Source organism: Phodopus roborovskii, unplaced genomic scaffold (assembly GCF_943737965.1).
Source record: "Phodopus roborovskii unplaced genomic scaffold, PHOROB, whole genome shotgun sequence".
NCBI classification, from domain to species: domain Eukaryota; kingdom Metazoa; phylum Chordata; class Mammalia; order Rodentia; family Cricetidae; genus Phodopus; species Phodopus roborovskii.
This window is the reverse complement of record NW_026125577.1, coordinates 432873-457158: the sequence shown is the minus strand read 5'-3', so window position 1 is coordinate 457158 and position 24286 is coordinate 432873. Positions and strand designations below refer to the sequence as shown.

Genomic DNA, 24286 nt, shown 5'->3' with positions numbered 1-24286 from the left:
TATGCTTGAACTCATGAGAATTTTCCTCATGTGACTTCTCTGAACCTTCAGAGTGTAAATTGTCTGAGTCTCTAAATATGGTTGGGTATTGCACACACAATAGAATGGCAGCAGGCCAGCATTGTGCTGGAGCAGACTTCATTTCTCAGCCCTGTTCTCTCAGGTCCCACCACTTCTAGAGTGGTGAGCAAGTGGTTGGTCAGCAGAGACTGTTCCTTCACAGGTCGATAGGAATGCTGTTTCAGGACAGTGAAAGTGAGAAGAGCTGGGACACGAAATGGCTCTCCTCCTCTCCCATCAGATGAAACAGATTTGTAATTGAGAAAGTTAACTGCACATTTAAAAAACAGGAGTCCTTAAGACAAAAAATATTCTAGGCTAGCATGTCTTAAATAGAAGCAAAGTGGGGTTGGGGCCCTGGAGAGAAGGTAAACATTATTGACTGAGGTGGTTTATAATAAAATCTTCAGTCCTGGGAATGGTTCTTTGGGCAAAGCACTGGCCTACAAAGTGTGAGAACCTGATTTTGAATCTCTAGAATTCCCAGAATGCCCTGTGCAGTAGAATTACCCTGTAATCCCAGTACAGAACCCCCAGAAGCTTGTGGGTCAACTAGCCTGGTGTATGAAATAGCAAAGAGACTGTCTCAAACAAGGGCATAGGAGAGGACCTACTTATGAAGCTGTCATGTGACTCCCTCCACATGCTTATACACACATATATTAGCATAGAATCATAAATATATGTATGTACCTAACAACAAAGCCTTCAGATCCTTTGATGTAATATTCGTGGCCTTAGTACTGGACCTAACTTAACAGTTCTCCTGTGAAATACACTACTTCCAAGTTCCTGAAAGAGAATATTAAAGGTTTTCCAGTTTATTATTTCTTTTAACACAGTGACCTCTGCTGGTACAGATGTGAATTAAAACACAGTTTCTGCTATTTCATAGAAAGGTGCTTGGGCTAGAGAAACTTAGAGGGTATGTAAAGTCAGCCCCTTAGCATCTCTGTGTGCAACCAGGCTAATACCAGTTCCCAGTTAAGAAATAGAGACCCAAAGCAATGGTTTTTAATCTAGTTGCATTAATAGGATCACAAAGAGGTCTTTGCACTACTAACATGACTTAATCAATTGATTTTTGATTTGTTTGTTTTCCAAGACAGGGTTTCTCTGTATTGCTTTGGAACCTGTCCTGGAACTTACTGTAGACCAGGCTGGACTCGTCTCCCAAATGCTGGGACTAAAGAAGCATGCACCACCAACACCCAGCTTAATCCATTGTTTTTAAGGTAGAATCTTCTTATGGTTCCTAAATGATCCTATTATGTAGGACCCCAAGGCACCTTGAGCTAGCCTGAAGCTATTGGCGGGAACTCCTTGCCCCAAGGCTGTTGTTGGTACTCTTCCCGTTTTGATACCACACCTCGTGACAACACATCTTGTGACAACATACCTTGTGACACACACCTTGTGACAACCATACCTCGTGACAATACAGGGAGGAGCTAAGCCAAAAATTCCTGTAATTTTCCACTGTGCTATAAGTCGGCATTTAAGCCCGTTCTTGCCCCTTAATAAACGGCATTCGGCATTTGGTGTTCCAACTTTGCCATTGAACGAATGACCCGCTGTCTTGTCTTTATTTCAATCTCTAGGCCTTCGCCCGACTCGTGGTAGAGATGGTAGCGCAGGCGCTACACTATTATAAACAGGCATGAGAGCAATTGCCCTTCCAGTTTTAAGTGTCTCACTGTGGTCACCAGTATTGTATATAACCAAGTACCCAAATGTGTTTATTTCCTAACTCACAAGCACTTTTTTCATTAATAAGCCACAGAGAATAGTCTTCGAGACCAGAAGCATTATCTTGGTGTCTTAGTCAGGGTTACTTTTGCTATGATGAAACACCATGACCAAAAGCAACTAGAAGAGGAAAGGGTTTATTTGGCCCATGCTTCATCATCACTGTTCTTCATGGAAGAAGTCAGGACAGGGACTCAAGCAGGGCAGAAACCTGGGGGGGGGGGGCAGGAGCTGAAGAGGCTGCTGTTTGCTCTTTTGTTCTGTGGTTTGTTCAGCCTGCTTTCTTTTCTTTCTTTCTTCTTTTTTTTTTTTTTCCAAGACAGGGTTTCTCTGTGGTTTTGGAGCCTTTCCTGGGACTAGCTCTGTAGACCAGACTGGCCCTTGGAACTCAAAAATTCACTTGCCTCTGCCACCCGAGTGCTGGGACTAAAGGTGTGTGCCACCAATGCCCAGCTTTTTTTTTAATTTAAAATTTTCATTTATTTTACATTCCATCTGCAGTTTCCCCTCCTCCATCTCCTCATCACCTAACCCCAATCCACTCCTGTTTCTGTTCATAAAGGGGCAGGCCTACCATGGGTACCAACAAAGCATGGCCTATGTAGAGTTGAGATACAATTAAGCTCTTCTCTTGTATTAATGCTGGGCAAGGCAATCTGGCATTATGAATATGTTCCCAAAAGCCTCTCTCCCACTGCCAGAGTCCATAAGAAATTGGCTCTCTCCTCCCACCACTTGGATTCTGGGGGAATTGAACTCTGGTCATCCATATAGCATCAAGTACCTTTACCTGTGGAGACAGCTCAACAGCTGGGAAACAAAACTTGTTTTACTCACACCAATTGTATTAGTTACTTTTCTCCACACTGACAAAATACCTGACAAAGCAACTTAAAGGAAAGGACATGGTGAATGATCACATTCTGCCCAAAGACAGAAAACAGATAAATGCTGGGGCTCTGTTTCCTTTTCCTTTGTATTCAGCCTGGGCCCCCAACTCATAGAATAGTTACCCACTGACTATGATTCTTCTCAAGTCAAACCCATTCAGGAAAGTTCCTCAGATAACAGCCTTGATGCTAGGGGCTAGACAGCAGGTGAGGAGGTATTTTCTAAAAGGAGTTTGAGTGTGAGAGGGAAATAAACCGGGTACACACACACACTCCTTTCATGGCTCTTTAAGTCTTCAAAAAACGGAGGCTTCCCAAAAAAGTTCCCTCAAAAGCTCCTCTAAAAGCTCTCTTAAAGTTCTCTTAAGATCAAAAAGTTCCTTCTTAAGATTCTCTCAAGGTCCTTATTAAAAAAAAAGTCTCTAAAGTTCCTTTTGCTAAAAGTTCTCCTGAGGTCTCTTGTCCCACAAGGCTTCTAGCTTTTATATCCACGGGCACGTTCAACAACTCTCTGACAATAGGGCAGCTCTCTCAGGGCCAGGAAGGTGGATAAGATTTTGAGCAAAGCAGGTGCCTCACATCTCTTCCCTGGATGTGATTTGCAAAACATTCTGGCAAACTTAAGTCTCAGGGGGGATGTGACTTGTAACTTGTGCTGTTGACTGATTTTTAAAGGGGGCGTCTCAATGCTATATTAAAGGGTAAAACTAAGGCTATGTAGTGTGAGATCTGGAGGCTGTACCTCTTACTGCTAATGCCCTGATGAGAAGAAATTACTTTCTCTGGGGCCTATTTGAGAACATAAAGCACCCAGTATATATTCTATATAGAGCCAAATTCATAGTAACAAATATTCTGGAGTTGATGTCTAGATATTAATTACTACTTCTGTAATAAATGATAAAGGCCCCCAACACTCAGATGTTACAAGTAGTTTTCCCAACAGCCTAGTCCCACAGCTGTGTTAGTCCAACATAACACAGATGCTGTGTTAAGATATAAAGCTGTTGGCCTATTACTAACATTTCTTATTGGCTAGCTCTGTCTTAAATATTAACCAAAAAAAATTTTTTTGAAGATTCCAAGGGTTTTGAAAAGGTTTTAGATTTGTGCTAGGATATGGAAGAAACCTATTTCAGAATGACAGTGATTTAAATGAAACTACAAACATTAGAGTAGATGTATCTTAGTTGGAAAGGAAGAGTGAGCTGTTAATGGTTCTCTGGGACTGTGGACGCTCCTCTCCACACAGGATGAGGTAACTGACCACTTACCTTTCCCTTAGCTGTACATCATTCTATCCCTGAAGTCTGATTGACAGGTTCTCACTGTGTAGCCCTGGCTGGTCTGGAATTCACTACACAGAATAAGCTGGCCTTGAACTCAGAGATCTACCTACTTCTGCCTCCCAAGTGCTGATATATGCAGTTTTTTTTTTTAATGTCTTGAAACCTTACTGTTATTTAATACACACACACACACACACACACACACACACACACACACACACACACACACACAAATTATTGGGGCTAGAGAGATGGCTCTGTAGTTAAGTGCACTGGCTGACATTCCAGAGATCCTGAGTTCAATTCCCAGCAACCACATGGTGGCTCACAACCACCTGTAATGAGATCTGGTGCTTTTTCCTGTCATGTGTAGTAATTTTTTCATGTGTAATAATTTATTTTTTAAAGATACATTATTAGCAGAGTTGTGAAGCACAACCAAGGGCCTCCTGCAGGATACGAGGCGGCTGATAGTCCATAATTGGGAGCGCTTCAAGGCCAGCCACTTAACCTTAGGCCAGGCTCTCACCTGGCTTACCAGCAGCTCTGTAGACTTTCTGCACAAATTTTTTGCATAACAATTTTCCAGACCCTTTCTGAGCCTCACTTTCATGGTCAGAATTCAAGATTAGCCCAGATGAGAATGTTTTGTGTGTGGGTGTTTTGTCTGCATGTATGCATATGTACTCTGTATATTCAGTACCCACAGAGGCCATCAGATCCCCTGAGACTAGAGTTACTAGTACTCTCAACTGCTGAGCCATCTCTCCATGTGTCCATCCATTGTGCCCCCCCATGAGAAGAATCTTGTGCTAAAATTACAAAATTGATATTAAATACAGCCTAAGAACACAAAGTCAGGCACAGGCACCAGAAACAAAATAAATGATTTAAATTGATATAGTGATGACTAACTTTCAATTTCATATGCTTAGATTATAAAAATTAGAATTCAAGTTTATTTATTCACCCATTAACATTTTCACTTAGGTATCTAAATGTTAATCAACACATATACAATGAAATAAAATATAGGCGGTGAGCACTTTTGGGAGGCAGAGGCAGGAGTTTGAGGCCAGCCTGGTCTACAGACCAGGACAGCCACAACTTTTACAAGAGAAAACCTGTCTTGAAAGACACACACACACAAAATGGTGTTTGTTGTCACAATGTGTCTTGTAGTGGCTTATATGCAGACAAATGAACTGATAATATTTACTTAAGTAAGAGTTCCACTGGGGTTGGAGAGATGGCTCAGTGGTGAAGAGTGATGGCTGCACTTCCAGAGGACCTGGGTTCAAATCCCAGCACCCACATGGCAACTTATAATATAACTGTCTGCAACTTCAATATCTGACACACCCTCACACAGACATATGTGCAGGCAAAGAAATGTACTTTAAAAAAAAGTTCTACTGGTAAAATTAAATTATATTGAAACTAAGGAAATTAAAGCACTTTGTTAAATGTACGAAAATGTTCTAAGCCTACTATTTTGTATAACTGTGATAATTCAAAAGAAAAAAAACTGCATTGTGATATCAGTTTTCAAAATAAAATTTATAAAAATCTTATGAAAGCCCACCAAAGAGACTCAGGCACACCTACCTACACACAGCCACAAGGGAAAACTCACCAAAAGTAAAAATGTATGCACACTCTTTGACCCAGAAACTTAAGATGCTATCCTGGACATGCATGCATGTTTACCCAAGCAAAGATGGGTAATCGTGACAATAGTAATTAGAAATCATTGAAGTCCATCAGTAAGGAACTAGATGTCCGTTACTACTCTTCTCAAAAACCCTCTAGGAAAGCCAGGTGTGTGGTGCACAAGCCTCTAATCCTAGCACAGGAGGCAGAGGCAGGCAGATCTCTGAACTTGATGACAGCCTGGTTTACACAGTGAGTTTCAGGACAGTTGTCACTGTGTAGAGAGACCCTGTCTCAAACAAACAAAATTCCATTAAAAAAAAAAAAAAAAAAAAAAAAAAAAAAACTGGCCACAGCAAGGCTTGGTGGCATACACCTTTAATCCCAGCAGAGGCAGGTGAATCAATCTAAGTTTAAGGCTAGCCTTGTGTACTAACAAATTCCAGGCCAGTGAGGGCTATATTGTGAGACTCTTGCTTCAAATACAAACAAAAAGAGAGTGATGGAGAAATGGCTTACTGGTTAAGAAAGCACAGTTACTGAGGACCTGATTTCAGTTCCCAGCACCCACACTGTGGCTTTCAATCATCTGCTATGCACACATTGTACACATACAAACACATTAAAAAAAAAAAAAAAAAAAAAAAAAAGGCTAAAAGGCTAAAGCCCCTTACTGTATCTTTCACCAAAGAAAATACTGAAAACACAAGATGCTCCACAGCACATGATAGTCAGAGAAATGAAAGTTCTAACAAGCTACACACTAAGTGGCCAAAATCCAGAACACTGACAAAGAATGAGGAGAAATAGCAACTAGAGCAATCTACTGTTGTCTCTTGAAAAGTTGGCAGTTTCATGCAAGCATATTGAAGATCTAGTAGGGGAGTGTATCTAGTTCTCTTGACTGGAAACAAAAATGGTCTCCCTCTACTGGGTAAAGGCATCCTCTTTGACAGAGCACCCACACAGTTTTGAAAGAGACATACATGGTGTGAAGGAGAAAGTTATCCATTTAGCCAGAGATCAGCCATACTGCTGCTGTTGATCAATTGGGTGACAATTCATCTTCACATCCAAAAGTAAACCCAATCATGCTCCTTGTTATTTACACAAAGGTGTTAAATTTAAATGTCTACAAAAACAAAAACCCGAGCCAAATACTAAAAACCAAATCCACCATTTTAATGGTAGAGTAGCTTTATTCTCAATTACCTCAACTAGAAAGTTAAGATATCCTCCAGCAGGCAAAATGGAACTGGTAGAATATCCAACTGTGATCACTAAAGAAATGAGTTATCAAGCAACAAAAAGGGGCAGGGGATGTAAAGGTTAAAATGCTTAATACTAGGAAACAAGAAAACAATATTGCTGGAATTTAGTGCATCTATGGTCCCAGCTATTCAAGTTAAAGGCAGCAGCAGGATCACGTAAGCCCAGCCTACATTTAACAGAGGGTTGAAAAACCACAAGAATTTAAATGGTCCTCATCGCCTATCAGATGAATAAACCAGAATAAAGTACTATTTTTGAACCCAGAGAGTTGGGGGTAATATCAATTTTGTTGTGATCAATCTCCTTCAATAACTCAATTTCAGCAAACTGATCAAGTATAAAAACCTTACATTTTGCTGAGTTTATATCTGACTCAAATCTGTACCAGTTAAAGTAATTTTCTCCAAATATTCAACCTGCATGCTGTTGCTTCTTTTCATTTTTAAATTAAAGGCTCTTCCCAGGCCTGGTGGCCCACTTTTAATCACAGCACTCATAAGGCAGAGACAGGTGGATCTCTTGAATTCAAAGCCAGCCTGGTTTATAGAGCTAGTTTCAGGACAGCCAGGGCTGTTACACAGAGAAACCCTGTCTCAAAAAAGCCAAGCAGGAATGGTGGCAGGTGCTTGTAATCCCAGCACTCAGGGTGTTCAAGATCAGCCTGCTACAAGGATTATAAAACTGTCTCAAAAAAGTAAAATGGGGAAAAGCAGGGAGTCAGAGTTCCAGGTCAGGTCAGAGGAGGCTGATGGTTGTTGTGGCACACTGTCAATCGTAGGACTCAGAAGGAACAGGCAGGTGGGTCTCTATGAATCCTAAATCAGCCTGGGTTATACAATGAGATCCTATTTCAACTCCTCCCAGCCCAACAGACCTGAGCCAGGCATGGTTACAGGCCTATAATCCCAATATTCAGGAAACTGAGGCAAGACTACCACTAATTCCAAGCCACCTTGGAATTAGCAATGCCTTGTCTCAAAAGACCAGTTCTGAGTCAGCCTTGTTAAATCCAGCATTCCAGGGCAGCCTGGACTAGAATGTGATCCTACCCACAAAATAGTTCTTTATTTTTTTAAAATTATGTATATAGTATTTTTTCTGCATGTATATCCGCAGGCCATTAGAGGGCACCAGACCTCTGCAAGGGCAGCCAGTGCTCTTAACTGTTGAGCCATCTCTCCAACCCCACAATTCTATATTCAGATGTTTTTATACTAAAGTACTATATGTGTTTAAGAGCATGGCTGCTATTCCAAAGGACCTAGGTTCAATTCTCAAAAATCATGTCGACCCACAATTGTAACTCCAGTTCCAGGGGATCCTACACCTTCAGATATATGTGTAGCCAAAACACCAATGCACATAAAATATGTAAAATTTAAAGAAAATTAATCTTTAAAGAAAATACAACTTAGTCATGTGATGTAGTCAAAGCCTGCTGAGAGAGCTCTGTGCATCCTATTCTTCTGTATCCAAGGATTTTAAAAGTCCACTTTTTTTCTTTAAATTCTCAGGCTGATAGTGGTGACACAAACCTTTTCATCTCAGCACTGGGGAGCAAGAGGCCAGCCTGGTCCAGAATGAGTTCCAAGCTCTGGCTTGGAACTCTGTCTGGTGGGAAAGCCTCAGGTGGTGCAGGTTAGATTTCACATCCTCCAGCACAGCCTCGAAATACAGATTGTCACTATGCCTAGTCTCAAACTTACTGCCTACTAACTATAATGACCTCTTTTGGGCACTGTTATTCCCCAAAGGCTAAAATTAAAGTTACAAACTTTCAAATTAGGGCCTGAGCTAAGTGTTAAGCAGAAAAGGGAATGAGATAGATCAACACTTTTACTATTCAGTAGTGGTCACAACCTTGGAACTGCACTGAGCAGCACACTGACCTACAGAACCAATACTCTTGGAAAGGCAATACTGTTTACTAGGATATTTTTTTTTTTTTTTACTCCATTCCATCCCTTTAGGTTGTCATATCTAGAATGCTACTAGTTAATCTTAAAAAGCTATATGGTTGATTGTAGCTTTTGGCTCAGATACCATATTTCCAAAAACTGAGTATCAAGATTATTTGTTCAATCTTTACAGATTTATTGTTGAACAAACTTAATTTTCTTTGAATACAGAATTAAAGCTAACCAAGTGCAACAAATAGGTCTGCCCATTATACACATAGCTTCATACCATGTAATCAAAATTCTAAAAACAAAGAATTCAATGACTTCAACACACTAGTGACCAGCCAATAAAGTTGAGGCAGACCAGTATTCAAGTTGCAATACCAGACAACTTTGTTGAAAAAAGCCTAAAATGGACAAGGACAGACTCCTATGCTACTTGTTTTTACACCAAGGCTGAAATATAGCAAAAGTTTGTCCAAAAAACTTGAAAATAACTGTTACTACCCTTAATGTTTAGTATACTTAAAAGTCTGAATAAGAATCTATACCATTCTAAGGTCTACCAGATACTATTCAAAACAAACAAAAAATCCAAAACAAAAGCTACATGAAATGTTACTAAATATGTGAGGTTTACAAAACTGCTTTGTCTCATTACCATTTTTTCTTAACATCTCTTTATACCAGCTTGGCAAAATAAAGCAGTGTCAGAAACTGCAAAATCTAATTCAGATATTAACAAGTTTTTGCACAGGATAAGGCAATCTAGTCAAAGGAACAGAATATTGGGGCTGAATAATTTTGCAAAGCTGGTTTACAAGGTTTTGTTCCAAATTCAAACAATTCTTCAAACATGCATTTTTGGTATTAAATTAAATTAGAAAGGAAAAAAAAGTATACTAAGCAAACATCTCCCCAACTTAATAGTCTGAAAAACCACCCAGCTACTAAGATTTCAACCTCTAGAAATCAGCTTCTTTCTACTTAATATGACATTTATGCTAAGTTCCTGTCATGCACCCATTTATAGGCTAAATCAAAATGGTCCCTCCAGCTTGGCAATTTGAGATTGTTAACTCGAATTCTAGTTAACACCAATTCTCAATTAGTTATGGATCTGCCATGATGCATTCATGCTATTAACAGGACTCAAGATCATTTAAAATCCTGGCCAGTGTTATGTATAGAACAGTTAATGATGTTTAATACTTAACCAACACCATTAAACTTTGAGTACAGGCCAATATAAATACAGTCAACATTTTGACACCTGATGTTACTAAATTGAGAAGTATTAATATTGAACACAAATCAAAAATCTAGTTAGAAACATTTTATTTAAATGTGCCAAATAAAAACCCACATTTTCAGACCATAAGATGTTAATACATTCAACAAAAACATACTTAACTGCTGTGAATTTTACAGAGCAATATAATAACCCAGATCCATTTTGATTAGATGATGGTTGATGATCCTTCCTAGGTTACATTTTACAGACATTAACAAATCCCTTATAATAATGTAAACAAAACTTTTCCCTTAAGGGCGAATTTGAGAACTTCAGTCCATTCTTTCAGGACTTGCACTTCTTCGTGGACTTCCTGATGGGGAACGACTAAAAAGAAAAGCATTAAAGTTTGGAACCAATTAGTTTAATGAGGCTTCCTCTTCCTACATACAAGAAGTCAGAGCAATTCAGTATTTCAAAACATTTAAAGGGATCAAATTCCTATGGTCAAAGTCCTAACATAAATTTATATTACCCCCCACTTGCTTGGTATTAATTCTTAAAAATTCTTATTTAATTACCTTGTGAATTATGTGCACAAGAATGCAAGTACCTGGAGAGGCCAGAGGTATCAGACCTCCACCTGACATGAGTGTTAGAAACTGTACTAGAGATCTTCTGGAAAGAACAGTAGGCATTCTTAGCCACTCAGTTATCTCTCTAGTGCCAGCATTAGGTTTTTAAGAACCCATCAGTCAAAATCACAAGGTTACACTAAATAGGACAACTATTTGTGGGGGATGGGCATTAAGGGACATAAACAGTAATAATTTAGTTGAAAGATTTTAATTGCAATTAAGATAATGTTTTTGCTGACATTTCCTTTTCAGCTATTTACACATGGGGGGGGGGGACAAACAAAAAAACATGTCTTTTCTGTCTTTAATTTTTGGTTTCTCTGTGTACCTTTGGAGCCTGTCTTGGAACTAGCTTTGTTCCTCCATCCATCTGGCAAAACCATGTTTCTTAATCATAACATTCCTACAACTAAGGACAAAGGACTAAAAACCTTAAATTTCTCCAACACAGTTAATTCCAAGTAAGTTTTAACTAATACAGAGTAAAAAAAAAAAAAAAAATCATTCAAAACATGTTAATCCCCAATCTATACAGCACCAATTCTCCAAAGAGCTCAAAGACCACTTAAGTAGGCAGTTAAGATCTCAAGAGGCCAAATTTTGTTAAGATTTGGCAACAAAACATTTTGCTTACCTTCTTTTAGGAGATGGAGATCTGGATTTTGATCGGCTGTCAAAACATGAAAAATTCTAGTAAGAAAAGGCACTAATGAATCTCATAGCCCTACTACAAAAACAAACCCCAAATTATAATTAAAATACCATATTGCAGCTGGGCAGTGGTGGTACACACCTTTAATCCCAGCACTCAGGAGGCAGAGGCAGGTGGATCTTAGTTTCCAAGACAGCCAGGAATGTTATACAGAGAAACCCTGTCTTGAAAAACCACACTCCAACTAAATTCCAGGTCCTATCACATTTTCTTTAGAAAGGAAATCTTAAAAAATGGCCCACATTTCCATAAAATGAGTGAACTGCTCTATTATTACAGTTCATCTTCTACATTCTGCTATAAAGTACATTTCTCGGAATGTTTCTTTATGCACCTGTAACTTTTAAGACCTCTTAACCTCCAAAGTAATGTTAAGTCTTGTAACATTAACTTCTCTATGTATAAATGAAGTTTTCATTTGGGTTAATATAGTTATTTCTTTCTACCTAACACTCAAGCTTTGGGCTAACACCCAAGTTTTAGTAATTTACAACACTTTGAACTCTTTGGATATTGGTGCTATATAATTAAGAGCACTAAATCAGTTTTTTCTTTCTTTCTTTTTTTAAACCCTACCTGCTTCTTGGCCGTGAAATAGACCTGGATCTTGATCTTGACCTGGATCTTGATCTTAATAAAAATGAAAGGGAACACAATTACACAAGCGTTCTTTTATATCTAAATACCTTTCCAGGTGGTATAAATAGGACAGAGGAGCTAAGACAACTGCTGTATGACTCTTATATCAATCCAATGCAGTGGAAATGATCAGAGACTTCAAATACAAAGAGAACCATTCTTTCATGTATCTGCTCTGTCATACCCAATTGGTCACTACTACTGTGCAGTCCCATTTTCAAACACTAATAACCAAGATTAACAGGTGGTTCCATCTGAGAAAATAGCTATGACTTGACTTTTTATTCTTATCTTGGTTGACTTAATTTGCCAAGCCAAGTTGACTATCTTTCAAAAACTTTAAGGATTTTATAAGTCAATATAGAAATGGTACAATAATTTTCTCAAATTGATTAAGTTTTGTGTATTAAACAGCAATAAAGGCCAGTGTGGCTCTTATACACAACTGCTTCTTCATCTGTAGTACAAATTCCTTATTTATGAAATATGTATCCAAATATAAGGTTTTCAGCTGGTGTGATGGCATACACTCTTAACCTCAACACTCAAGAAGCAGACAGGTTCTGTCTGTCCAGAGTCTCAAATAATATACTCATTACAAAAATTTTAAACCTTGTATTTCCTTTACTGAATGCATGTTTGAGTAGGTGAATGCCAGAACCTTCCAGAAGAACTCAGAGCAACTTGTGGTAACAGGTTCTCTTTACCCTCCACGTGGGTTCCAGGCTTGATGGCAAGCTTTGTAGTCAAACATTTTCTTCAGCCAGCTGTCATCATGCTACCCAGATTATTCACTGGAATAATTTATTTTAATTGTTCCCCTTCTGTCCTCAAATCCCCAAGCCCAAGTAACACTACTTGTCTCAAAGTGCTAGGATTACAGGAGTAGTATCTCACCACACTTAATAAACAACCTTTACATCGCACATATTCTGAAGTATCTCATTTAATGAAGGTACTGTGTCATTAAGACATGACAGTCCATCTACAAATTAAGCAGGAAAAATGTGTTACATACTGGAAATACCTCGATCCTTTTATAGAACCAGACCTAGATCTTCTGAGTGAAGCTGATCTTGATCTACGAAGAGACACAGACCTTGATCTTCGAGGGGATGCTGATCTTGACCTAAAAATTAAAAGACAGTCTAAGACATTTCCCCAGCTGTTAAAACTTGTGGTAACACATGGTTTTACTCCCAGCACTCAGGAGGCAGGAGGATCTCTGAATTTGAGGCCAGCCTGAGCTATACGAACTCCGGGACAGCCAGAGCAATTACAGAGAAACTCCTCAAAAAAGTCAAAACCCCCTAAAATTTTACATTTACCTCCTTCCCCGGCTCCTGCTTCGTGAGCGAGAGTATCGCCTTCCCCTGGATCTGGAATGTGATCTAGATCGTGACCTATTTTTCAATTTAGAAAAATACAAATTATTAGAGGATACCTCGGTTTTAGTGCTTGTGTACCTCTGCTGAAATCAAATCTCAAAAACTATTTAAAATTTAGCATCTCATTTGGAAAAACTCTGGGCCTATACTTTTTTTTTTTTACTACCTAAAAAAAGACTTGTTAAAAGCTGAATTACAACTTAGAATTACAAAATATAAAACACCATAATGTGTATTTAAAATAAACCTTGCAAGTTTGCAGGTCGACCCTCTTTGGCCCATGGTCTAGTAGTAGGTCTAGTAGATCTAGACGATCTAGAAGTATCTATAGCCGATCGCTGCATCTAGATGTTTTCTTCAATCTAACGACGATCAAACTGACAGCCAAAAGAGCCAGGTGAGGCTTGATTGACGCAAGAAGATTTTTCTAGTTGGGAATGTGGTCAATCTGGTGTTCCTCTTTCTAAAGCGGAGGGGGGCCCCAATTGTAAGCCAAATTTACTGTTACGGCGATCACCGACTCAAATTTTCTGCCCTTTAAAGAATAAGGTGAAGCTAGGTGTAGATGACTCGAGGGGATCTGGCCTCTTATGCTGATCACCTCAAGGTCTAGGAGGATCTTAATTGTCGGATTTGCAAGGCGCCTCAGCATGATATCATAAGGCTCGTGACATTCTGAATCAAGGCGACTGACTCAAACGAAGAAACCTGAAAGGTTTTGACCAGGTTGATTATTAATATATTAACATTTTTAATTAAACAAAAATTGTAAAATACACCTGTACAATTAACATTCAAGTTTATAGAAAAACACTAGTTTTCTGCCTTGCTAATAAAAGAATTACTTTGATTAACTAGAATACCAACCATTCCTTTTTTAATTAAATACCTGCTTCTTCTTCGACGGCTATAGCGATGACAATCATAAGCATAATGTCCCTTTTCACCACACTCATAGCATCTATCATTAGGATCAAAGGGACGTCGGGCAGGTGGCCTATCAAAACGAGATCTCCGAGGCATGCCTGTCGATAATTCAACTCTCACTCGAGAACCACAAATCACCCTGCAACAATAAGAAAACACTAAATATCCACATGACTTCTAAAAGAAATCTACCAACTACTCATTCCCACTACAAAGTCTGTCTTTGTTTACAAAGCTCTTTCAATTCCACCTTTGGTTCTAAATCTTAAAATTATCAGGTGCCTGTAATGCTAGCACAAGAGAGGATGATTCAGGAGGATGGCTGCATCCACTACCTGAGTTACATGGTGAGCCCAGGGCCAGCACTATCTTTTAAAATACAATGCCCACCCCCACCCCTCCAGATCAGAGAAATCTGATTAAAACCAAGCCCATAGGAATATTTTGAACGCACTTACTTTCCATCCAATCCTCGAACTGCATCTTCTGCATCTCTAGGATCTTCAAATTCCACAAAGGCAAATCCTGGAGGATTTCTGGCAATCCATACAGTCCTTAAGGGTCCATAGTAACTGAATGCCCTTTCTAACTCTCCTTTACCAGCACCAGTTCCCAGGTTACCAACATACACCTTGGTTTCTGTTTCAAAATCCAAACAGAACAAATGTTATTCCAAGTGTATCTTAAGTTTGAATTCATTCCTTCACAACAAACAACCCTTTGTTGTGCAAAGTATACATAATTTTGTTCTGGGGTGCGCAAAGCGACTTTGAGCCAGTAAGATATAGTACAACACTCAAGTGACTCTCGTGCCTTTTCAAGCCTCCCTGCAGCACCTGGGACTAAAAGGTGTGCGCTATCTTGCCTTTTATTTGGCGCTCTCCACCAATGATTAAAATTTTGCCTTAACCCCATGAAATAATGAAAGCCCGACTCGTGACCAAATTTTGGCGTTCTGATAGGATGGAAACCTGGAAAAACTCTGCAAAGGAGCGTGACAGATAAAAGGCGTGGGATGGGTGGGCCCCTCCCCTGTCCCGGTGTCCGAGGCGAGCTAGAGCGCGCGGGCTCCCGGTGAGGTCTACCGGGAAGCAGGGCCGCACCGGCTTCTACAGCAGGCGCAGGATCACCCAAATCCCTGCCCCAGAGTCAGAAACAACCACGCTAGAAACGGCTTAAATAAAAAAAAAAAAAAAAAAAGGGGGGGGGGAGCCGTCGCTGGTCGCAACGCTCTTTCCCCTCATCCTCCTTCAATTCAACCAGTTGCCGGGAGCGACCCGCAGCTTGCAGCTGCCAGTTTCATCCAGTTCCAATCCGACTCCGGGTCTTACTGCCCAGACCTCACCGCTCCAGTGGCGGGAAAACGCTGAGGAAAATGCGCCACCACAGTCGTCAATGTGCTCAAAATGGCAGCCGCGGCAGCCGAGGGCGGGGGTGGGGGGAAGGCGGCGGGCGGCAGTGCGGCGAAGGACGACACCACAGCGGCCACCGTCCCGCCACGTTCCAGCCTGGCCAGGAGAACAAAACTCCCCAGCGCCCGAGCCCCACACCACACACATGCCCTCCGGTCCTGCTCTCCCTCCTACACCCCGCCCCCGCGGCCTTCGGAGGGCATGCGCCGGAGCCGCCATTACGCACGCGGAATAACCGTCTCCAACCGCCGCGCCGACCCTACGGCCTCGCTCTGCTCGGGCCGCCACCGGCACCGTCTTCCCCCGGGCCCTAGCCGCTCACCTCCTCCATACCGCCCGTAACGTGACATGACGGCTGGCCCGCGAACTCGGTTCTAGCTCGTAGTGTTCACAGGGCGAGTAGCACGGAAGCAGCTGCACGTTGGACCTCTTCGACACTCCCGGCGGCACTACAAGGAAGAGGCTGGATTCACGCTTATATATGCGGCGGGCCGGGATTTTTTTTTTCTCCTGCGCATGCGTTGTGTCAACGTTCTGCGCGGCACAAAGGAGCAGGGCGGAAACAACCTAGAGGCGGGGCGGAGGGAACTAAGAGGCGGATCGAGTCGCGGGCGGAGGGATACGTTGCCATGGGAACGCCAAGACCTTGCCAATAAACCTGTGGCCTCCCCGGCGGCATCCTTCTCCCTCCCCTCCCCTTCCCCTTTCCTGAACCCTACGGATCCTCCTTTACCTTCTCCCAACCCTTCTACCCCTTCATTTTAACCTAGGAACTGACAGCGCTAGTAACCGTAGTGCAGGAGCTTTAGACCGTTCTGTGAAAGTCTGTAAAATTTAACCGCTGATGTCGCTGTCGCCACCTTTCGTTTTGGGGTACCTGGCCTAGTCTTCTACTCGGTGATCTTTGAGACTCATCAGAGGTAATTAGACTGACCAGAATGAAAACGACCAGTCCCCAGCCATTCTGCTTATGATCATCGCAATACAGGCCTCAAAAAGGGGGAACTTCCCCCAGGGACTCTAGTTAATACCTCTCCTGTTTGCACCGACTGACAGTCCCTTATGCAGTCAGTCACTGATTTGTAACCAAGTTTGTTCTGAATCCCTGGGAGTTTGCTTTAGAAAGGGGTAGAGTAGAGGGGAAGGGGTTCTGGCAATGCTGAAATTGTGGCAAAACTAAAAGTTTGCAAGCCTACTGAGCCGGGACAATTCTTAAATTCCTTGCACCTGATTCACAAAGTATTTAGTTTTTCCTTCTAGTGCTTTGGAGCTTTTTAAGTTGTCTTTGAGTTTTTACTTAAAACCTTACAGCTCAGCCACTCAAATAAGTGAAATTCTCGTCTCTAGACTGCTTAGATCTACCTTTGATTTTACAAAATGTGTTTGTCAGAAGCAAGCTCTGAAAATAGAGTTCAGTTCTTTTTATCAACCCCCCCATACAGACATTACATCATAACTACTTGGAACACTCTCGAGTTGGAAATTTTACACATATAAGAGGAAATCATTAGGTATGTGTATTTTAATCTTTTTTTTTTCTCCATTTGGTGTGTATACATGCAGGTGTAGAGTACAGAGAAAGGAGACCTACCTGGTCAAAAAGCATGAGACTCTTAAGTGCTACCAATTTATAGATACGTTGGTTTTCAATATTTCAAATCAAGGTGTCTCAACAAAATGGTGAGAAAATAGAACCTGTATGCAATATATTATATGTGTTCTACTTTGGTCTTACTGGTGTGCTTGCTTGCCTGCCACAGGGTTTCCTGAAGTCTGGGCTGGCCTCAGATTCACTATTTATAAACCCAGAGTTTTTATGCATGCTAGAGATACATTCTTCTAACTGAACCACATCCCCAGCCCCTGGCTTTTGTTTCATCTGCTTCTCTCCTGAAAGACTTTTATACTTTCCAAAGGAATAGCAACTTTATAAACCTTATTAATTTCAATTTTTTGTTTGTTTGGTTTTGTTTGTTTGTTTGTTTGTTTTTTGAGGCAGGGTTTCTCTGAGTAGCCCTGGCTGTCCTGGAACTCGAATTGCAGACAGTGCTAGCCTGGAACTCACAGAGATCCACCTGCCTTTGTCTCCTGAGTGCTGGGAATAAACGTGTGGTCACCATCCTGACCTCCAGCTTCAGTTTAAATAAATCTACTTAAGTCAACAAATATTCTAATATTTGTTAATATAAGCTATGGAGAAACTGTTTGTTTTTTGAGACAGCTTTGGAGGCTGTCTTGGAACTAGCTCTCATGGACCACACTGGTCTCAAACTCATAGAGATCCACCTGCCTCTGCCTCTGCCTCTGGAGTGCTGGAATCAAAGGCTTGTACCACCACCTCCCAGTCTTATATGTTGTGGTTGTTAAATCTTGGCAATGTTACCGTAACTTTAAAGTTGAATGTTGTGACACATATCTGTGATCTCAGCATTAAGGAGGCTGAGGCAGGAAAATCAGAGGCCAACCTGGGTTACATAGTAAATTATAGGTCAGTTTGATCTGCATAGGAAGACCCTGTCTTTGAATTGAAAGAGGGGGTGTGGAATATTAAATTTTTTTACATCAATTTTCAAAATTTATCTTCATATGCTAAATTTAACATTTCCAGAAAAAAGTTAAACAGTCAGTTTTGGTGATGGTGTTTGTTTATTGAAACAGGATCTTTCTACTTCCATCTTCCAGAGTGCTGAAGAAACAGTTCTTTTTTTTTTTTTTTTTTAACAGCAGTGGAGATTGCACCTAGTGCCTAAGGCATATGCAGGAGGCAAGGGAAAACTTCACTTTGAAATCCTACTTCCTTCACTGTTTTACTTTCATTTTTGAAATTATTGTCATCATTAAGTCAGAAGAGGAATATTCTAAAACAAGAAAAGACAAGCAATTTAAATCTGTTGTACAGCTCTCTCTCTCTCTCTTTCCCTCTCTCTCTCTCTCTCTCTCCAAAAATAACCTAGCAGAGAGGTGGTGGCTTGCACCTTTAATCCCAGAACTCAGGAAGCAGAGACAATCAGATCTCTGAGGCCATCCTGATCTACATAGTTCCAGGACAGCCAACACTACACAGAGAAACAAACAAAAAGGCTGGAGAGGTTAAGAGCACAGGCTGCTCCTCCAGAGATCCTGAGTTCAATCCCCAGAAACCACATAGTGGCTCACAACCATCTATAATGAGATCTGGTGCCCTCTTCTGGTTTGCAGGTATACATAATAAGTAAATCTTAACCAAACAAGCAAACAAAAAGAAATAATCTACAAGAATGGCCTTTTAATATATATTTATGTATACTCTACAAACTCATGTACATATGCACTCACTGCCGGTTATTCCAAATATTCATGCTCAGCTACATATTTTTATTCTTTTTCTATATGTCATGATTATCTGATCCTCAGAATGCTTTTGGAAATTCTTGAAAGGGAAAGTTTATAGAATATATAATTTTTCATATTATAAAAAATGTACTCCTCAGCCAGGCATTGGTGGCTCACACCTTTAATCCCAGCACTTGGGAGGCAGAGGCAGGTAGATTTCTTTGATTTGAGGCCAGCCTGGTCTACAAAGCTACACAGAGAAACCCTGTGTCCAAAAAAGAAAAAAAAATGAACTCTTCATTATACAACATACACCTGATGAGCTTGGAGTAATTTGGCCACCCTTCGAGAAACAGGGCGTGGTAGCTCATGCCTGTAATCCCATCACTGAACCAGCTGAGTTAGGAGAATCCTGGGTTTGAGGACAGCCCCAGCTAACATAGAAGACTGGGAGTGGGGTGTGGGAGTAGGCATGTGATAGTAAAACTAAGAAGAAGAAAACTAATGCAAAAGATGGTTAGGAGTTTAAAGCAGTCGAGGGAATTGCCAGGTTTTCTGAGGAACTCCTTGTTACACTAAAAAACATAAAAAGTAAAGGATCTTGATGCCCTTAACAAATCAATCATGTTCTCTCTATAAAGAAAGAATACTGATGAGCAGGAATAGATCAGATTTGTCTTAACTACAGAGCTAGCAGTATTTATTTATTTATTTATTTATTTATTAATTTATTATTTGAGACAGGGTTTTTCTGTGTAACAGCCCTATCCTGGAACTGCTCTGTAGATAAGGCTGGCCTTAAATTTACAGAGATCCATTTGTCTCTGCTTCCCAAGGGCTGGGAGTAAAGGCTCCAACAAGAGAGCTCTTTCTTAATGTGTAAGGCTACAAGTTTAATTCTCAGTCTCCCCCACCCCCCAAAACCATTTTAAAATTCTGAGAGACTGGGGGTAGCTCAGTAATAAATATTCATGAGGCCTTAGGTTTTATTCCTAACACCATAAATAAGCAAATAGAAAAAAAAATCCTATGGGCATAGTAATGCATGCCTATAAACACAATCATTTGGAAGGCAGAGGGAAATAGGGCCAAAGGAAGCTCTAGGCAAGTCTGATTTACACAGCACATTCCACATTAGCTAGGGCTATGTTGTAAGACCCTGTCCCCAAAAAAGCAAAAATGGGTTGGGGAGATGGCCCAATGGATTAGTGCTGCTGTGCAACCCTGAAGGGCTGGAGTTCTGATCCTAGGACTCACACTAAAGCATGGCAGTAGTTATGCATGGCAGTAGTCCTGCATGCCAGTAATCCTGGTTACCTATAATCCCAGGGGCTAGATACAGAAATGGGATCCCTGGAGCAAGCTGGCTAACTATATTACCCAGAATCATGGCACTCTGGATCCAGTGAGAGACTCTACCTTAGCAGTTAAAGTAGAAAGCAACTAAGGAAGACACTCAATGTCAAAATTGGGTCTCGGGCCTCCACATACATATAACAGGTGCATCTGTGCATACATGTGCATTCACACACATGACAACATGTATGCATATGCTCATGCATACCACACATACATAAAGTCACAATAACAACAGCAAAAACCTAGAACTATTTCCTGGACATCTTTGTTCATGTTAACAAACACTTATGAATGCCTGCTTTGTAGGAGTGTGCTGAAATAGAGATATAAGGGTGAATAAAACAGTTCTGCGGTTGGCTATAAGAGCAGATATAGGAATAATTTTAATAATAGTGAGAGAAGTACTGGTCCTCAAACAATGTTTTGAATGGTTATGCTAACTAAATGGATAAGGTTTTAGAACGAGCAAAAGTTGAGCTGTGGAGAATGAGATTCTATGTCATATCATTTGAAAATAATTTTGTTAAGGACAGAATGAAGGCAGCTTTGTCCTTAGGCTGAATCTGGCTATCACCTTGGTGCCTCTGGGTAACCTTGATAGAGCCACTATCCTTAATTTTATCCTTAGTTCCATTGGTTGCTTTTGCAATGTTGTGGATAGAACACAGGGCCTCATGAATGTGAGGCAAGAACTCTCTACCACTGCACTGCATTTTCAGAAGTACTTACTGCTGTTGCCACCACAAGATTAAGTTCTTTCTCAGTGCACCACATGGCTATCCTACGAGCAGCAAGTTTTCTAGGGATGGGTGTGACTAACTTTGCTTTTCAAAGGTTATTGATTATCTCTGCTAATTCCTTGAAACATAAGTCGTAAGTCAAACATTTCTCTAAAATAACACCTAAAATGGTACTCCAACATTTTTAAAAAATGTAACATTATTTTCCTTTTCCCCTCCTTATTAAAATCTGCATTTCTTTGCTGGGCATGGGGGCCCACTCCTTTTTATCACAGCACTTGGGAGGCAGAGACAGATTTCTGTGAGTTTGGGCCAGCCTGGTTCAATGAATGAGTTCTAGGACATAGGGCTGAGTAGAGAGACCCTGTCTCAACACCCCTCATAAACAAACAAACAAACAACCTTGTGCCAGCGACAATATACATACAATATTAAGAATAGTGTAGGTGATTTTTCATTTCCATCATCTTTGTCACTTAGACTGTATAATACCCAACTTCCTTAGTCTGAACTAGAGAAATATGTAGGTATCCTTTCTAACCAGGTTCTTGTCTCATATTGAGAGATTTTGCAGCCTTCACAGTCGAGTTCTATCTTAGAATTCACAGCAACAAGAATTTATTAAATTTGTACAGTGGCTAACTGGGGACAGAAGAACTCTGCTGCTTAGCAAGGGTTTATTTTGTTTTGTTTGGTTGGTTTTGGTTTTTAGAGACAGGGTCTCAGTGTATAACAGCTCTGGCTTTCCTAGAACTCATTCTTTAGACCAGGCATATAAAGCAATCCTCTCCTTGTCTGACATAGATCATAGAGAATACCCTAATGCTGCATCTCACAGCTAGTCTTGCATTTGCCTCCATTTTAACAGCAACACTTGAGACTGAGCTTTGTGTGGAAGAAGAGCCCCTGGTCAGGAGTTGCAGCAGCTACTTTCATTGCAAGTCCACTTCAGATATTCCTGCCTCTAATCAAGGAAGCAAACATGTCACGGTTCCTAAGAAATGAGGACAATGAGGAGAGCATGCTAAATATGTCTGTTAGTCTAAGCGAAGGGGAAAGTGATAGGATGGCCAGAGTAACTAGGTCACTCAGTCTAAGAGAAAGTGAACCAGAGGACAAGTTTGAGGATGCCCATGAAATTATCCCTGTGGCAACAACAATGAATCTCTTATCATCCTTGGAAGAATGTACAACTGGATTGTATTTGTTTCTAAATAACAGATTCTCCGATGCAATCAATCTTATCCACCCATGGTCAAATAACAGCCCATACCATGCCCTGATATACAGTATGCTTATGATTGTCAAGGCCATCCTCACTTTTGAGCCACAGGATATTCAGATTGGAATGAATGCTGCAAAGGAAGCTTTGAAAACCTGCAACAATTTTCGGAAAAGACCCAGGATGATGACTTTATCTCGCCTAGTGAGTAGGCAGGGAATAAAGTCTATCAAAGAGGAGGAATTACATGCCGAAGTGTGTTATGCTGAGTGTCTGATCTTGAAGTCTGCCATAACATTCATACAAGATGACAGTTTGATGAGTTTCCTTAAAAGTGGCATCAATTTTGGGTCAAGCTATCAAATATACAAAGACTGCCAACAGGTCTTAGAACTTATGCCTGATAACCAAAGTAAAACCCACAGACACCTGGATGGAGGGGTAAAGTTTGGACTTGGAGTATTCAATCTCATGTTCTCACTTGTGCCACCAAAGTCACTTAAACTTCTCAATATTGTTGGCTATTCTGGTGATAGAGAAGTAGGCCTGGCTTTACTTCACGAGAGTGCATCTGAGCCTCATATCAATAACATCCTAAGTGTTTTCACTCTTCTCTTTTATTACAATTACGTGCGTGTAGTTGTTGGTGTTGAAAAGGCTTCCACTTCTGCTACAGAGAGTCTCTTCCTAATCTACCTAGAGAAATTCCCCAACTGTGTTGTACTTAAATTTTTTCGTGCACGTTTTAGCATGCTGAATGGAAATTTTGAAACTGCACAGTTAAAGTTACAAGAGTGCATTCTTACGCAGAATGAATGGAAGCAGGTTCATCACCTCTGTTACTGGGAACTAATGTGGTGTCATATTTTTCTGCAAAATTGGAAGCAGGCATACAACTATGCCAATTTACTGTCTCAACATAGCAGGTGGTCTAAGGCAATATATACCTATAGCAAAGCTATAATAATGGCCTTGCTTCCTCCTAATTCTGTGAACTCAGAAAATGAGAGCATGAGCTCTGTCTTCTTACATGTGGACAACCTGAGAATTAAATTTTTAGGCTCCTCTGTGCCAATAGAAAAGTTTATTGCTGAGAAAAGTCAGCGCTATGGTACTACGACAGGCTGGTTTACAGCACAACCCCTTCTGGAATTCATCTATGCTTGGAGTGGCTTCCGAGTCATGAGCAAGAAAATAGAGCTCATTTCAAGCTGGCTGTCGATAATTGACAAAGGGAAAGACCTTTTGAATGAAAACCCGAATGAAGAGTATGGCACAGATGACATGAGCTTGTTAAATTTGCTGAAAGGCCTCTGCCTGAAACACTTGGGCAAACATTTGAAGGCTGAGCACTACTTTATTCGTGTTATCAAGAAGGAGAAAATGTTAAAATATGACCGATATTTGGTGCCATATAGTTACTATGAACTGGGAATGCTGCATTATCTGAAGGGAGATTATGCCAGTGCAACAAAAAACCTAGACTACATAAAGAACTATAAAAACTATTCCATGGAAGCCCGGCTACAGTTTAGGGCTCATATTGCCCTTGAACAAATAGCTAAATTAGAAAAGTGATTTTTAACCCAGTGTGTTTCTGTTTAGTATGAGTGGAATATCGGTCAAGTAATTAGTGGATAGAAAAGTAATTCCTATGTGAAAAACAATCCAAAAGGCAGCTTCTAAGAATCTGATCACTAAATAAGAAAGGAATATGCCCTTTCTCTGCCCTCTCTCCTTCTCCTTATCCATAAAATGCAATGCTTAGCCTGAAAACTGGAGTGATGCACATTCTTGGAAGAGAAAAGGCAAATGCTGTACATTGCAAAAATATTCATGATTTTATTCCATTAACAGTTTTAAAACCTCCAAAGGCTTAGCCTCCCACT

General features: G+C 40.5%; 2 protein-coding genes and 1 pseudogene across 6 annotated transcripts; 1 reads left to right on the top strand and 2 right to left on the bottom strand.

Annotated features, from left to right (window-relative positions):
• Nucleotides 1-24286, bottom strand: part of LOC127217022 (alpha-ketoglutarate-dependent dioxygenase alkB homolog 6-like) — a 169123-nt pseudogene that overhangs the window by 33908 nt on the left and 110929 nt on the right.
• On the bottom strand, nucleotides 10136-16251 carry Srsf7 (serine and arginine rich splicing factor 7). Of its 4 annotated transcripts, none has more exons than XM_051177875.1 (8): nucleotides 16087-16251; nucleotides 14811-14991; nucleotides 14315-14491; nucleotides 13366-13440; nucleotides 13056-13166; nucleotides 11975-12028; nucleotides 11321-11356; nucleotides 10136-10435 (listed from the first exon to the last, which is right to left on the bottom strand). In XM_051177875.1, the coding sequence occupies exons 1-8, from the start codon at nucleotides 16112-16114 to the stop codon at nucleotides 10381-10383; spliced, it is 717 nt and encodes a 238-aa protein (XP_051033832.1). In that variant the 5' UTR covers nucleotides 16115-16251; the 3' UTR covers nucleotides 10136-10380. The 4 variants fall into 4 exon arrangements, with proteins under 4 accessions (XP_051033832.1, XP_051033833.1, XP_051033834.1 ...); XM_051177876.1 differs by having other exon boundaries at nucleotides 13065-13166; XM_051177877.1 differs by lacking the exon at nucleotides 11321-11356.
• Nucleotides 16645-24011, top strand: LOC127217015 (tetratricopeptide repeat protein 39B). 2 transcript variants are annotated; one of them, XM_051177868.1, is made up of 2 exons: nucleotides 16645-16684; nucleotides 22044-24011. In XM_051177868.1, the coding sequence occupies exon 2, from the start codon at nucleotides 22158-22160 to the stop codon at nucleotides 23973-23975; it is 1818 nt and encodes a 605-aa protein (XP_051033825.1). In that variant the 5' UTR covers nucleotides 16645-16684; nucleotides 22044-22157; the 3' UTR covers nucleotides 23976-24011. The 2 variants fall into 2 exon arrangements, with proteins under 2 accessions (XP_051033825.1, XP_051033823.1); XM_051177866.1 differs by lacking the exon at nucleotides 16645-16684 and adding an exon at nucleotides 17164-17275.